The 12,284-nt window shown below is 35.2% G+C and overlaps 2 protein-coding genes across 2 annotated transcripts; both read left to right on the forward strand.

Moving 5' to 3' along the window:
- The first annotated feature begins 775 nt into the window (after positions 1 to 775).
- LOC131315970 (axial regulator YABBY 5) lies at positions 776 to 6,636 on the forward strand. Its single transcript, XM_058345235.1, has 7 exons — positions 776 to 1,142; positions 2,397 to 2,510; positions 5,320 to 5,440; positions 5,561 to 5,609; positions 5,773 to 5,848; positions 6,159 to 6,227; positions 6,403 to 6,636. Exons 1-7 carry the CDS (start codon positions 1,065 to 1,067, stop codon positions 6,448 to 6,450), a joined length of 555 nt encoding a protein of 184 aa, XP_058201218.1. The 5' UTR covers positions 776 to 1,064; the 3' UTR covers positions 6,451 to 6,636.
- Positions 6,637 to 7,619: 983 nt separating this feature from the next.
- Positions 7,620 to 12,274, forward strand: LOC131327443 (uncharacterized). The gene is made up of 2 exons (XM_058360614.1): positions 7,620 to 7,722; positions 11,655 to 12,274. The coding sequence occupies exons 1-2, from the start codon at positions 7,620 to 7,622 to the stop codon at positions 12,272 to 12,274; spliced, it is 723 nt and encodes a 240-aa protein (XP_058216597.1).
- Positions 12,275 to 12,284: the final 10 nt, after the last annotated feature.

A 12,284-nucleotide genomic window follows, 5' to 3' on the forward strand; every position in this document is an offset into this window, starting at 1 on the left:
TTTAAAAATGTCGCCCCCCTCGTCCGCAGTTGTGTGGCAGAAGATAGGTGGGAGAGCCATAAGAAGGAAGACTTGTCTCTTTCATTCTATCAATATATACTGCCAAAAAACCTCTCTCCCTCTCCCTCTCTTCTTCTTTTTTTTTTTTTCCGATAGTTAATTGTGTCTGGGTCAACTTAAGCACACATGAACTACTTTTCTGTTTGTTTCAGCTCAAAAGTACGCCATCCACACTTGGATTTGGCGTGTTCACAAGAGATTTCTCTTTTGTAGCTTATTTCTGGATTGCCAAGTTTTCTTGAGCTCATCCATGTTGCTACTTAAGCTTCCCCTTGGGGTTAAAAAGTCCTCCCCCAGGGTCAGTTTACACGCACAACACGTCTAATCTCTCCAGCCTTCCACCAGCCTTTGCTAACCCAAAGGGTTTTACACATGGAGTGGTCCTAAGAGCTTTTTGCAATGCAAGGGAGTCGAACCTGAGACCTCGGGATGGTAAGCCTCTTCGGTTTGATATCTTGTGCTTAGGGTCGTTTTAATCTTTGTAATTCATTTTCAAAGATTAATAAAAATCTTCTTTGCTGTTTAAAAAAAAAAAAAAAACCCTCTCTCCCTCCCTCACACGAAACCCTAAACCCGGCTTTCATTCCGCCTTCTTGAACCGGTATTCAAACCCTTTTTCCGGTCCAGCAGTTTTCTGCCTGCCGTGGGCGCTACTACTGGAACCCCCCCGACCCTAACCTTTTGTTTTTTTACCATAGCCTCCCCTATAAGCTCTCTCTGATCATGACCACTTTGGATCCTATCCCTTCCTCCTTTTCCCCTCTCTCTCTCTCTCTCTCTCTCTCTCTCTCTCTCTCTCTCCACCTTTCTCTCTCTACATTCTTGATCCTTCCTATATATATTGGACGCAAGTTTTATAAATTGTTGTGACACATAGCAAGCTAGCCCATCTTCAAAGCGAAGAGAGCACAAAATTCTATTCTTCTTAGGGTTTGTTCGGTCACTCTTTCTTTCTACAGTATTTTCTTTCCTTTGGGAGAGCTTCAATTCCTTCTACGCCAAACATGTCAAGCGGCGTCGATGTCTCCCCGCCGGAGCAACTTTGCTACATACCTTGCAATTTCTGCAACATCGTCCTCGCGGTACTTAATTCTCTTCGAGATTCTTACCATACGTTTCCTTGAATCAATTTGTCTGTGCATTCGGATTTAGGGCACGATTCTATCTGGGGTTTTTTCCCACCCCTTTTATCTGTTTATTTAGCTAATAATAAAGAAAGAAAGAAAGTACCCATTATCGAATTCTTCGATAATATTTTTGCGGTTTCAAAAAAAAAGGAAAGAATGAAAGTAGTGGAGACTGGATAAAGCTGAAGAAGTGTGATCTCTGAGATCAGTTCATTTTGTTGTTATTATACGGAAGCAAATTAATTTTTATTACTTTCCCGGGATTTTTTTGTCTTCTTATTTTTCTATGTAAAATAATGGACCTTATGGTCAGGTCTCAGTCGACGGACTTTATTTTACACTTCTATCTTTTGCAGTCAAGGAAAAGTCATACCTGGAGGCCCTGAGAGGGTGGAATGGATTAGATGTGTGAGTGTGTGTGTGTGTGTGAGAGAGAGAGAGAGAGAGAGAGAGAGAGAGAGAGAGGGGTTAACGAGTGACAAAACAAGATTTTTCTGACAAACTGACGAGGAGGTTAGAGATCTATCATCAGAAAATAAAGCTTGGAGGATCTATCAGAAAATAAAGCTTCTACAAGATTTTGCAGCTGTCTTTAAAACCCATATTTTTAGGATACAGTTGATAATTGAGTTTCCTTTGTTGCTTGAAATTTTCTCCATTTTGGGTCCAGCTGTTTCTTGTAGCTCTCTCTCTCTCTCTCTCTCTCTCTCTCTCTCTCTCTCTCTCTCTTTCACACACACACAAACACACACAGACAGACAGACAATGATTCCCAGCACTAACTTTGCATTTAATTCTGATCTGGGTTTTCAAGCTATTGATCTTGTAAATAGTTAAATTTTTAAGCAAAAAAAAAAAACTCATTTTCATGAATTTGCGACCCATCTAATCTGTGAAAAAGGTTTAGCAAATGAGTTTTCCCTAGAGGGTTTTTCTTCCGTCCCTAATACTAGTATGTTACATTAACATGATTTCTCTCTCTCTCTCTCTCTCTCTCTCTCTCTCTCTCTCTCTCTCACACACACACACAGAGCAACACACATGTACAAATGGAACCCCCCGAGTCTAAATATGCAGTCCGTGGTCTGATTTATATTTTCCTTCCTGACGCGTGTTATCTCTCTCTCTCTCTCTCTCTCTCTCTCTCTCTCTCTCTCTCGTAATTTTGCTACTCCTAATTAAAACGACCGTTTTAATTTTTGGGGACAGGTGAGTGTACCATGCAGCAGTTTATGCGACATCGTGACCGTCCGATGCGGGCACTGCACAAATCTGTGGTCAGTCAACATGGCAGCTGCCTTCCAATCCCTCCAGTCCTTTCAGGTGAAAAAGATACACATTAAACTTGAAATTATAAAAATTTCTGAAAAGAAATCAGCTTAATTTCAGGGAGTTTATTGGTTTCTGAAACATACTCCAGCTAGCTAGGGTTTCTGGGTTTTCCTTCTTTTGAGGATAATCAATGTCTTTGGTTCATATAATACACAGATCGTGTTTTCCAAAGCATCTGCGAAGCCAGCTCTTAATCAGCCGGCATAAGGCCTCTAAATTAACAAACTCAAAACCTAGGCTGGTTTACTCCCACCAACCCATTTTTTTCGCCAAATTTTAAAAACAAATAAAACTATGGGTACATTTGGTCAGAAATTTCACACAAATGATCGAAACTACTCAATTTTTTAAAAACATTTTTTAGAATTTCTATTTAAAATAAGCATTGTCAGATATCAGTAAATACTTTATCGATTCTACGCTCGATTTGCTGACAGAAAATTTTATATAGGGATGCTTAAAAGAATATTTTTAAAAATTGAGCGGATCCGATCATTGTGTAAAACCCCTAAGGGATCATGGTGTACCCATAGCAAGGCTCTTTAAAAAAATCCCATTGTTTTATAGATGGAAATTTTAAAATGGTTTAAATTTCCATCCTATTTTTTTTTAATAGATGAAAAAAGAATTTGGCTCATCCAAAAGCCGAATCGATAAAATTTTAGTACATCTAATAGTTTAAAGGTGGACAAACAAATTAAGAGAGGGGGACCATAATTTCTGGTAATTTTTTCACAATCTCCTTTTGAATATAAGAACTTTTTCATTTTTGTTCATGTACATTTCTTTGAAATTCATTCAAGTCTAAAAAGTGCATTTATTGAAAGATAACAGTTTTAAATCTGTATGACAAAAACAATACTAACTTCGTTCCAAAATAATTGTCCAGTCTGCAAAACAAGGATTTTAAAAGAAATTATATTTTTGTTAAAAAGAATCTATTATTTTCACAAATTCGTCAAAACCAATGCATATTATTTGTGGATTTTTTTTGACAAATATGCCCTATTTTTGAAAATCGATCTCATTTTGCGGACTGGACATTTATTGTGAAACAGAGGAATTATACGTGAAAGAAACGTAAGAATCCTAGTCTAGTTTTTTCGATTTTGCCAATATTAGCTCACTACGCAATGGATAATTCAAATCTAATACCAAAAAAATAGTTTCAAGGTGTGTCGGCAGAAGTTTGTTATTTCCCTACTTTTTCAAATGTATTTTTCCAAATATCTATACACTTTTTATACTTTGCACATTAGCCATTGTGCTGAAGTTAGTACTTTCCCTAGTTTTTTCTCCTTTTGTAGAGTGGGTTTGCGGCCACTGTCGTAAGTGAGTCAGGACCTGTCTTGACCCAGCAATGTAAAAAGCATTTTTCTAAGGTCTACTACCCTTTTTTAAATTATTTATTGATTTGATTGAAATGTTGTAAAAGATTTCATGCGCATTTCTAATGATTTCTTTCCATCAAACTTTGTCATCTACCAGGGAAACAGTCTCAAAATGCTGCGTTTTTTTGGGTCTCTTTTTTTTCTTTTTTTCTTTTTCCCGGTCTGGTCTCAAACAACAACTGTCAATCTGGGTTTTTCTTTTTGATTTCATTCTTAACTGATCCAGTCACTTCATTGTTGGTTGCGGCTTAAGTATTATACTTTAAAACATCATTTCAATCCACTTTCTCTCTCCCCCTCTTTTGGATCACCTCTCTCTCTCTCTCTCTCTCTCTCTCTCCCCCCAATACTTTGTCACAACTCCATATTGGTAAGGTCCTATGTTGTTTAAATAAAAGGAAAAATGCGGAAAAGAGCTCAATTGACTTGTGTTAAGGTTGAAAAAAATGTATAGAAAAATGTATTAAAATTTGTGGGTTTTTTTATATCATTTTGTTTAAATTAATGAAAGTGCAGTGGACTTCTGATAGTGGGACCCTAAATTAAAACACCGTATCCTATTTCTTTTCTCAAGTTTACAATAATGGTCTTTATATTTTATTTCATAGTTTCTTAGAATATAATGTCTTGTACAGCATCGGCTTGATCGAATAGCATTTATTGCATTTTCAAATTAGGTTTTATTCTACGAAATACAATTTTGAACATTAATTGTCTAAAATATAACACTTAAGATTATTTGTTTGTGACTCTATTAATGTCTCATCAAGTTGATGTTTTGCCAAAACGTTTTCCATAAAAAAATCTACATGTTGAACAATTTGAATTATCGTTGAACGGCTTAAAAAATATAATAAGTCTGAGCAACATGGAGATCGACTCAGTATAGAGGCTAGAGGAGCTCATCCCGGTATGGACATACATTGAGACATTAAAGATAGACAATATTTTCCACTTTGTCCATCTCATAATCTTAATCCCTTACAAGAAATTCAACTATTTAAGAAGATATAATGGTTCCACTTTGAAAATTGTACATTCTCAAGATTATGCAAAAATTGTGACTTTGAGATCTGAATTTAAAATCCAAAGAGAAGACAATGGGAATCGTGTCAAGATATTTTGGCCTTATTAATCTTCTTGTAACCTATTGGAAAATGCTAAAATACACACTTCTATTTGATCAGTAGCCTGTAACCCGTAGGGCATACATATGTAATTGTCCATCTGCTACATTATCTTTATGATTCAGATGTGTAAGACCGTAACTTCTTTTAATGTTTTAATGAATTTTCGTTGCACCAAAAAAAAATGTAACTATGGTGTATATATACTGTTGTATTTTCATAAGCTATCGTAAAACATTGTTCTTGATAGTTGATGTGTTGTTTTCGTTTCCTTTTTACCAGGCACCAAACTATGCTACCTCGGATTGCAGGATTGACTTGGGTTCATCATCCAGGTGCACCAACAAGATGACTGTTCGGCCACCGATCGCATCTAACACCGAGGGAAGGGTTGCAAATCGACGTGAGAGTTTGAACTTATCATTTTTTTCGTGCAATTTTTTTCAAATTAATTGCATTCTTTTAAATTCACATATGCTGTTATTTGTCTCTAAGATAGTTTTTTTTTTTTTTCCCTTTTCAGCTCCCGAGAAGAGGCAACGAGTACCTTCTGCATATAACCAGTTCATAAAGTAATCAAGACGCAATATTAGTCACTTTGGATATTACTTTTATCCTTTTTTCGTAATTTTTCTTTTTTTAAATTTTTTCTGTTTTTTTTTTTTTTACCTTTACAGCTTTGCCTCACCAATTTATGATTAGTTTTTCTTGTTTATGACAAAATATGATGTGTAGAGAGGAGATTCAGAGGATCAAGGCAAATAATCCAGATATCAGCCATAGGGAAGCTTTTAGTACTGCTGCAAAAAATGTAAGTGGGAATAATTGCACTCCCCCATCCCTAAATAAATGTTTGTCACGCAAACTTAGGCCTTTAAAAAATATGTACTTTTGCATTAAAAATTTCAAAAAAAAATCACAATTAAAAAAAAAACTCATTGATATCTATTGATTTTTTAACGGGAAAAAAATCTTTTTAAAGACCTAGATTTGCGTGCCGAACATTATTTAGGGACGGAAGGAGTATACAACAAGAAATGCAACATTATATTTTCTGCATATTATATCGGTATAATTATTTTTTTCTGGTTGGCTTAATTAGTTTTTTTGGTAAATGATAGTGGGCACACTTCCCCCATATTCATTTTGGGCTAATGTTGGAGAGCAACAACCAAAGTAAACTTGATGAGGTAATTAAATTATTTCCATGACTGTTAATTTTCTCCCTCATTCATTTTTCAATCGTCTCTACTTCTGGTCGCGCACATTTTTCATATAATTTTTTGGTGTATTTGTGCGAAAACTATATATCGCAACATCTCTCTCTCTCTCTCTCTCTCTCTCTTGAAAATTGGTTTTTTGTAGGGACCTGGGAAGCGTCTAACGCCAAGGGCTGCTCTACTGCAGAAATGAGGCTGATGGTCTTGATCAGTTGAAATCCCCATCGACGAAAATGAAAGAATTTCCTTGACTTAAGTTTATGTTGTGAGGACATAAAACTATAACCTTGTTTCTTTGCTTTTTTCACAACTTGTTTTTGAAGTTGCTACCTAAATTTATGTATTGATGATCTACTTTGTGATTGCAATTCCGTTAAAATAGCTTTCGTGATGTTTTTTTTTTTTTTATTCGGCAAAGAGAGAGTTTTGCGACATTCGTGGCCTATCCATAGGTTTTATTTCTTTTTTATCCGCAAACAAAATCTAGAATTCGCCTTCTTCGAAAAAAAAGTGAATCTAGAAATAGTACTGGATTTATTTAGGGACATAATGTAAATGGTCTGGTCATTATGTCCCTAAAAATAATATGTTTTTTACTGTATAATTGAAAACATAAAATTCAAGTTTACAAGATGTTTATGGAGCTCTAATTTTGTTACCCGGAGAAATCTACCCCTAGCATACCAGGAGTTAAGGCATGTGGCGTAATACGTTCCTAGTTCCTATTCCCGTATCTTAGAAACAGTGTGATCCACGCTCTGGGGAAAATGGTGAGACTAACGAGAATCCGAACGCAACCTATTAGGGAAAAACTATGTGCAGAAATGCATTCATTCCACTGCATAGAATTGCTAGTACTGTTCTTGTGATCAATCTATCGAGGTTTTTATTTTCTCCAGAAATTGTATCTTCGTAAGCAAATGGTAATTTATTTCCGATGACAAGAAAATGTTGTTTCATTAATTTATTTGTAAGAAAACAAAGAAATTAAAACATGTCATATGGTATTACGGTTGCCTGGTTGGTATCTCGCCAACTATCTTTTGGGTGCTCGACTGGCTTGTGATTGTCGGGGCCTGAGGTAGGTTTTTCCAGTTGTGATGTTATTTTGTGATCGGGCTCCAATATATTAATCGTTGTAACTACTTTCAGTAATTAATAAATTCTATTTGCACGAACAAACCAACCAATATTACAAATTCTAACACCGTTCTAGATTCTCAAAATAAGTACTTAGTTCAAAAATAAGTATTTATTTTTTTGAATTAAAAGTGATGTATTAAAAGAAAATGATATGTCTCGTAAAACAGAAATAAGTACCTATTTTTTAAAAAGAGAATCTGGAACGGGGTACGTTTGGCCATGGGTCTGAAAACACAAATTGGCAATTTGGCGTGGCGTACTTGTCCTTTAGAAGGATTTGACGTTGCCAAACAAGGCTTTTCCATACTTGTCTACCATGATGGTATTTTTATGTAAGCATCCTCAAGGGTCTTTTCAATCGTACTGTCATGTACTTTATTTGTCTGGATTATTCTAAAATCCGGCCAAATGGGTAGGAGTATAGGTAAAAAGGTGTATGGATATTTGAGAAATGTGTATTGATATTTATGAAAGTGTATTAATATCCGTAAGATATGCATTGATATCTGAACTTATTTAAAATTATGTGCATATTAACCTCCGCCTAGACGGAGGTTAGCAAAACCGAATTTGTTTTACGACCTTTGTTCCAAAATATTATGCCTTGTTTGGAAGGCAGTTTGAAAACCAAATTTTTTTTGATAGGCAACAAAATTTTATTAAAAACTCGACAAGAGGTATATCGAGGAGAAATTAAATACAGACCACTGAAAAATAAGTTTGTATAAGAGCATCCGCAATGGGAATAATCAAATTCAATAACCAAAATGTGCCACGTCAGCATTTGATTATCCATTTAGTTCATAATCAAACTTAACAAATTTTACCTCCACATTGGTTATTTTTGCATTTCTATGAAAAAAAAAATCCCCCACAATACGCAACGCACCTATGTCCAATTGCAAACGAGTTTTAATCACACACCCGACCACACCAAATTATTCGTCTCGATAAGACGATTCGAATGTGGGGTGTTTTTTAGTTTTGAGTTTGGTTATTGGGTTTGGTTATTGAGTCTTGGTTATTGGTAAAAGTTGTTAAGTTTGGTTATGGAATAGATGGAATTTGATTATTTTCTAAAAGACTTGTAACTTTGCTTATTACAATGTAAGGTATTTTTTTAGCATTGTTGTTAAATTTGCTTTTCCATACCAATTTGCTTATTACAATGTGGATGCTCCAAGCATGAAGGAGAAGAAAAAAAAAGAAGAGAGAAAAACATTCAATGGAGATTGAATGGTATCCACCAGTCAGATTAACTCATTTTAGAGCATCCTCATTATAACATGAAATTTAACAAGAGGATCTTCCAAAAACTTAGTTGAAAAAAAATTTTCAACTCAAAAAATACTCATTACTCATACTTTCAATCATTACTCTCTTCTCTCTCCAATCATTATTCTTATTTTTCTTTCTATCTCTCTCCAATCATTACTTCTATATTCAATAATTACCATATTTTCTCTCTCCACTCATTACCCAAAAATCAAACTCAAAATTTTTTAAAATATCATCCAAACAAAGCATTAGTATTTCAGTCTCCAAAACGAGGATTCAAATATAATATTTACAAAACTTTCAAGTAAGAATTTAAGATTTTTTTTTCAAAATTAAAAGAACTTGTTGATATCTAGTAAATTGTTAATTTTTTTAAAAAATTTCTTGAAAATTTTGTGCTCCTATTTCAAAGTTCTTGTTTTACAAACCAGAAGAATTTGGTCCAGACGAAGGTGGAAAAAAATGTGTGGCAAGCCTTCAAAACAAAATTGCAGCAAAGCCCAGCTCTCCTCTCATGGTGGGAGATTCTTCATGATCTCATGGCCACAATTAATGTCATTTTTGCTCTGAGCAAGATGAAACTTCCCAACTTGATCATGATTTGCTATCTGGTGCATTGTATTGGTTTTTCTCGATGTATCATTTCTTGAGTTCTAATAATAATTTGTTTTTGGTTCCTTCTTTCTTGCGTTATTTGTTGAACCCAAGCTAGATTTGCTAGGATTTGTGTGCCAACTTAGTTTTTGTAGTTAGGGTGATTTTCTCGTAGCTACGATGCTTTGTGCGATGTGCCCATTATCGAGTTTTAATAAAATTCCGTATTGGCCGAAGAAACAAAAAAATCAATGATGCCTATATTAATTAAACCTTTTTGGCAAACAAAGTCATTCTAGAAGGCTAAAACATTTGCAAGAATTTTTACCCATGCGTGAGCCCTTCTCTGGAGGAATAAATAAAACTAGCAAAATAACTATTACCCCCTTGCAAGAATTTTTTGGCCAAAAAAGAGAATATTTTCCAATTGCAACGACCTAAATAATACGAATAGGTCATTTTCCTCGTAAAACAATATAATTATATTGTGGAGCAGTATTGTTACCCTTCAAAGAACAAATTAACGATCGGACAAACTCTCATGTAGATAAATCAATCAATTGTTCAGGTTCATTTCAGGTGCGGTCTCCGCGTATTGTAGAAGATTTACATCTGAATCGTCCGTTGATATTTTCTGTGGAATAATTGGACCATAAAGTGAATAAAGCTAATATCGAAAAAAGATTATTTCTGTTGAAGCATAGAACTACACCCCAATAAGCCATGATCTTTTCTTTAGCAGAGGCTTTTTTGGACCACCATTTCCTGATTTTGTGGCATCCAATCTTTGCATCAAGACTCAAGAGTTCTCTCTCTCTCTCTCTCTCTCTCTCTCTCTCTCTCTCTCTCTCTCTCTCTCTCTCTCTCTCTCTCTCTCTCTCTCTCTCTCTCTCTCTCCACCAGGGCACTAAGAAGAAGCATCAATTGCTTCAAAACTTTTAATATTATTGGACCCTTACAAAAGGTGCATGCATGTGGTCCAGATGATCATATATATGTATATATATAGAGGACTGACTTGACTTTTCATGAACATAGAAAGACATGAAATGTAAAAGCACCCTTATCTGGAAAAAGGAGAAAACAAAGAACATATGGGCAGAAAAACTTTATTACGGCTTTTTTCAGGAATAGTTGTTTTTTTTTATTTTTATGGGCAATAAGATTTTATTAAAAACTCGACAAAGGGTACATCGAGAAAAGACCAAATACAGACCACAGAGAAAGAGGTACTGTATAGGCCTAAGAGAAAAACAAAATAGAAAAGAAGATTACATTCAAAGGATATTGAATGAATAGTTATTTACAGAGGTGAATTGCGAGTGTCTGTTTTGGTTTTGAATAGTCCGAATTTAAATAAAAAAATTTCGGAATAAGAAAATCACGGAGCCTCCATTAATAAGTCAATCTCTTCTGATGAGTTGAGATGAGTTGAGGATGTGTGGCACAAAATATCAGGTGGTAATTTGCTGATCATATTAGTAGCTTGGGTTGCTGTGAGCATATAACATACTACATATAAAAAATATTGGATTTTAAATTTTAATGACACCTCCGTGTATATATATATTTAACACTTTTAAATTATCATTTTTAACTGTTGTTGCCCGTTTGCCAACAGACTATAGACGGTTGATATACTATCACTCCGGATAGTATATATCTATCTGCCCACATGCAGATATAATAAGGATTGGGGGAGAGGTGGTACATGGTATTATATCTGCCCTCTTAATTACAAAAATATCACCATTCTCTTTTAATTCGATATTCACATACTCATATCAACCCCGAAACAAACCACGCATCATACCCACTCTTCTATAAATTACTCAAACAAACCATCTATATCATATCCCCTCTCTCTCACACACACACACACATATATATATTCGCCTTTTTATCATTTCTTCCCTCATATTATATCCATCCAAAATTAATCCAATCGGCAAACGACCCATAATGTTATTAATTTAGGGGGATTAAATGTGACTATATCTTTTATTATTGATAGCTACCCGAGCCGCGCTTGTTGCAAAATAACTACTACTGTGGCAAATCGAGTGCTATATATGAAGGAAGGTCTACATTGGGTGTTACTTGAAACTCCATCAGCTCATTCAGAGCCATTGTTAATTTGTTGGTGGATGTTTGCGAAAAATTATTTTGACCAATTTTTAGATTTTAGCTTCTAAAAATCAGTTTAGAATGTTTGTAAAAAATCCTACAAAATTGATTTTTAATAGCTAGAATCTAAAAAAGAGAAGAAATTCTCAAAATTTCAAAGCTGGATTTGGATAGCTTTTGAAATTCCAAAAAGAAAAGAAATTCTCATAAACTCGCAGCTTCAACAAACATGTTTATCAACTTCTACTAAACCAGACTCGCTTCAGTGGATATGGACAGCAGATAAAACCTTCTCGGTGAAATCGGTTTATAGGCAGTGGGAATCCCTTACACAGTCTCCAAACACTCTTCTGGGTTTGATGTGGAGGAACTTGAGCCCTCCTAAAGTGGAAATTTTTTCATGGATGGCCACTCAAGATAGAGTTGCAACTCGGTCGGTACTTGTCGATAGGAATGTAATTTCTGAGATCCACTTGGCAGTGTGCCCATTCTGTGCTCTTCATGTGGAAACCCCTCAACATCTTCTCCTACACTGTCGATTTGCGTGGGTAGTATGGTCAGGAATTCTGGAATGGTGGAACCTACAGTGGGCATGCCCATCTGCAGTAGCAGAGTTGGCGCTTTGGTGGTTTGGGAATAGGTTTCGCAACTTGGAGAAAGCTACATGGGAAGTTTGCTTTTATGCAACTCTTTGGTCCATCTGGTTAACAAGGAATGATTATATCTTCAACGGAGCAACAACCCAGGCTTCGGAAGTGGTGGATTTAGTCAAAACTAGAGTAGCCATGTGGATGAAGGCTAAGTTTGACATCAAAATTTACACAGTGGAGGATTTTAAAAGTTATTTGGATGGGATACGAAAAGTGAAGGTGTAGAGTAAGTATT

The sequence above is a fragment of the Rhododendron vialii genome, chromosome 1a (genome assembly GCF_030253575.1).
Source record: "Rhododendron vialii isolate Sample 1 chromosome 1a, ASM3025357v1".
In the NCBI taxonomy this organism is placed as follows: domain Eukaryota; kingdom Viridiplantae; phylum Streptophyta; class Magnoliopsida; order Ericales; family Ericaceae; genus Rhododendron; species Rhododendron vialii.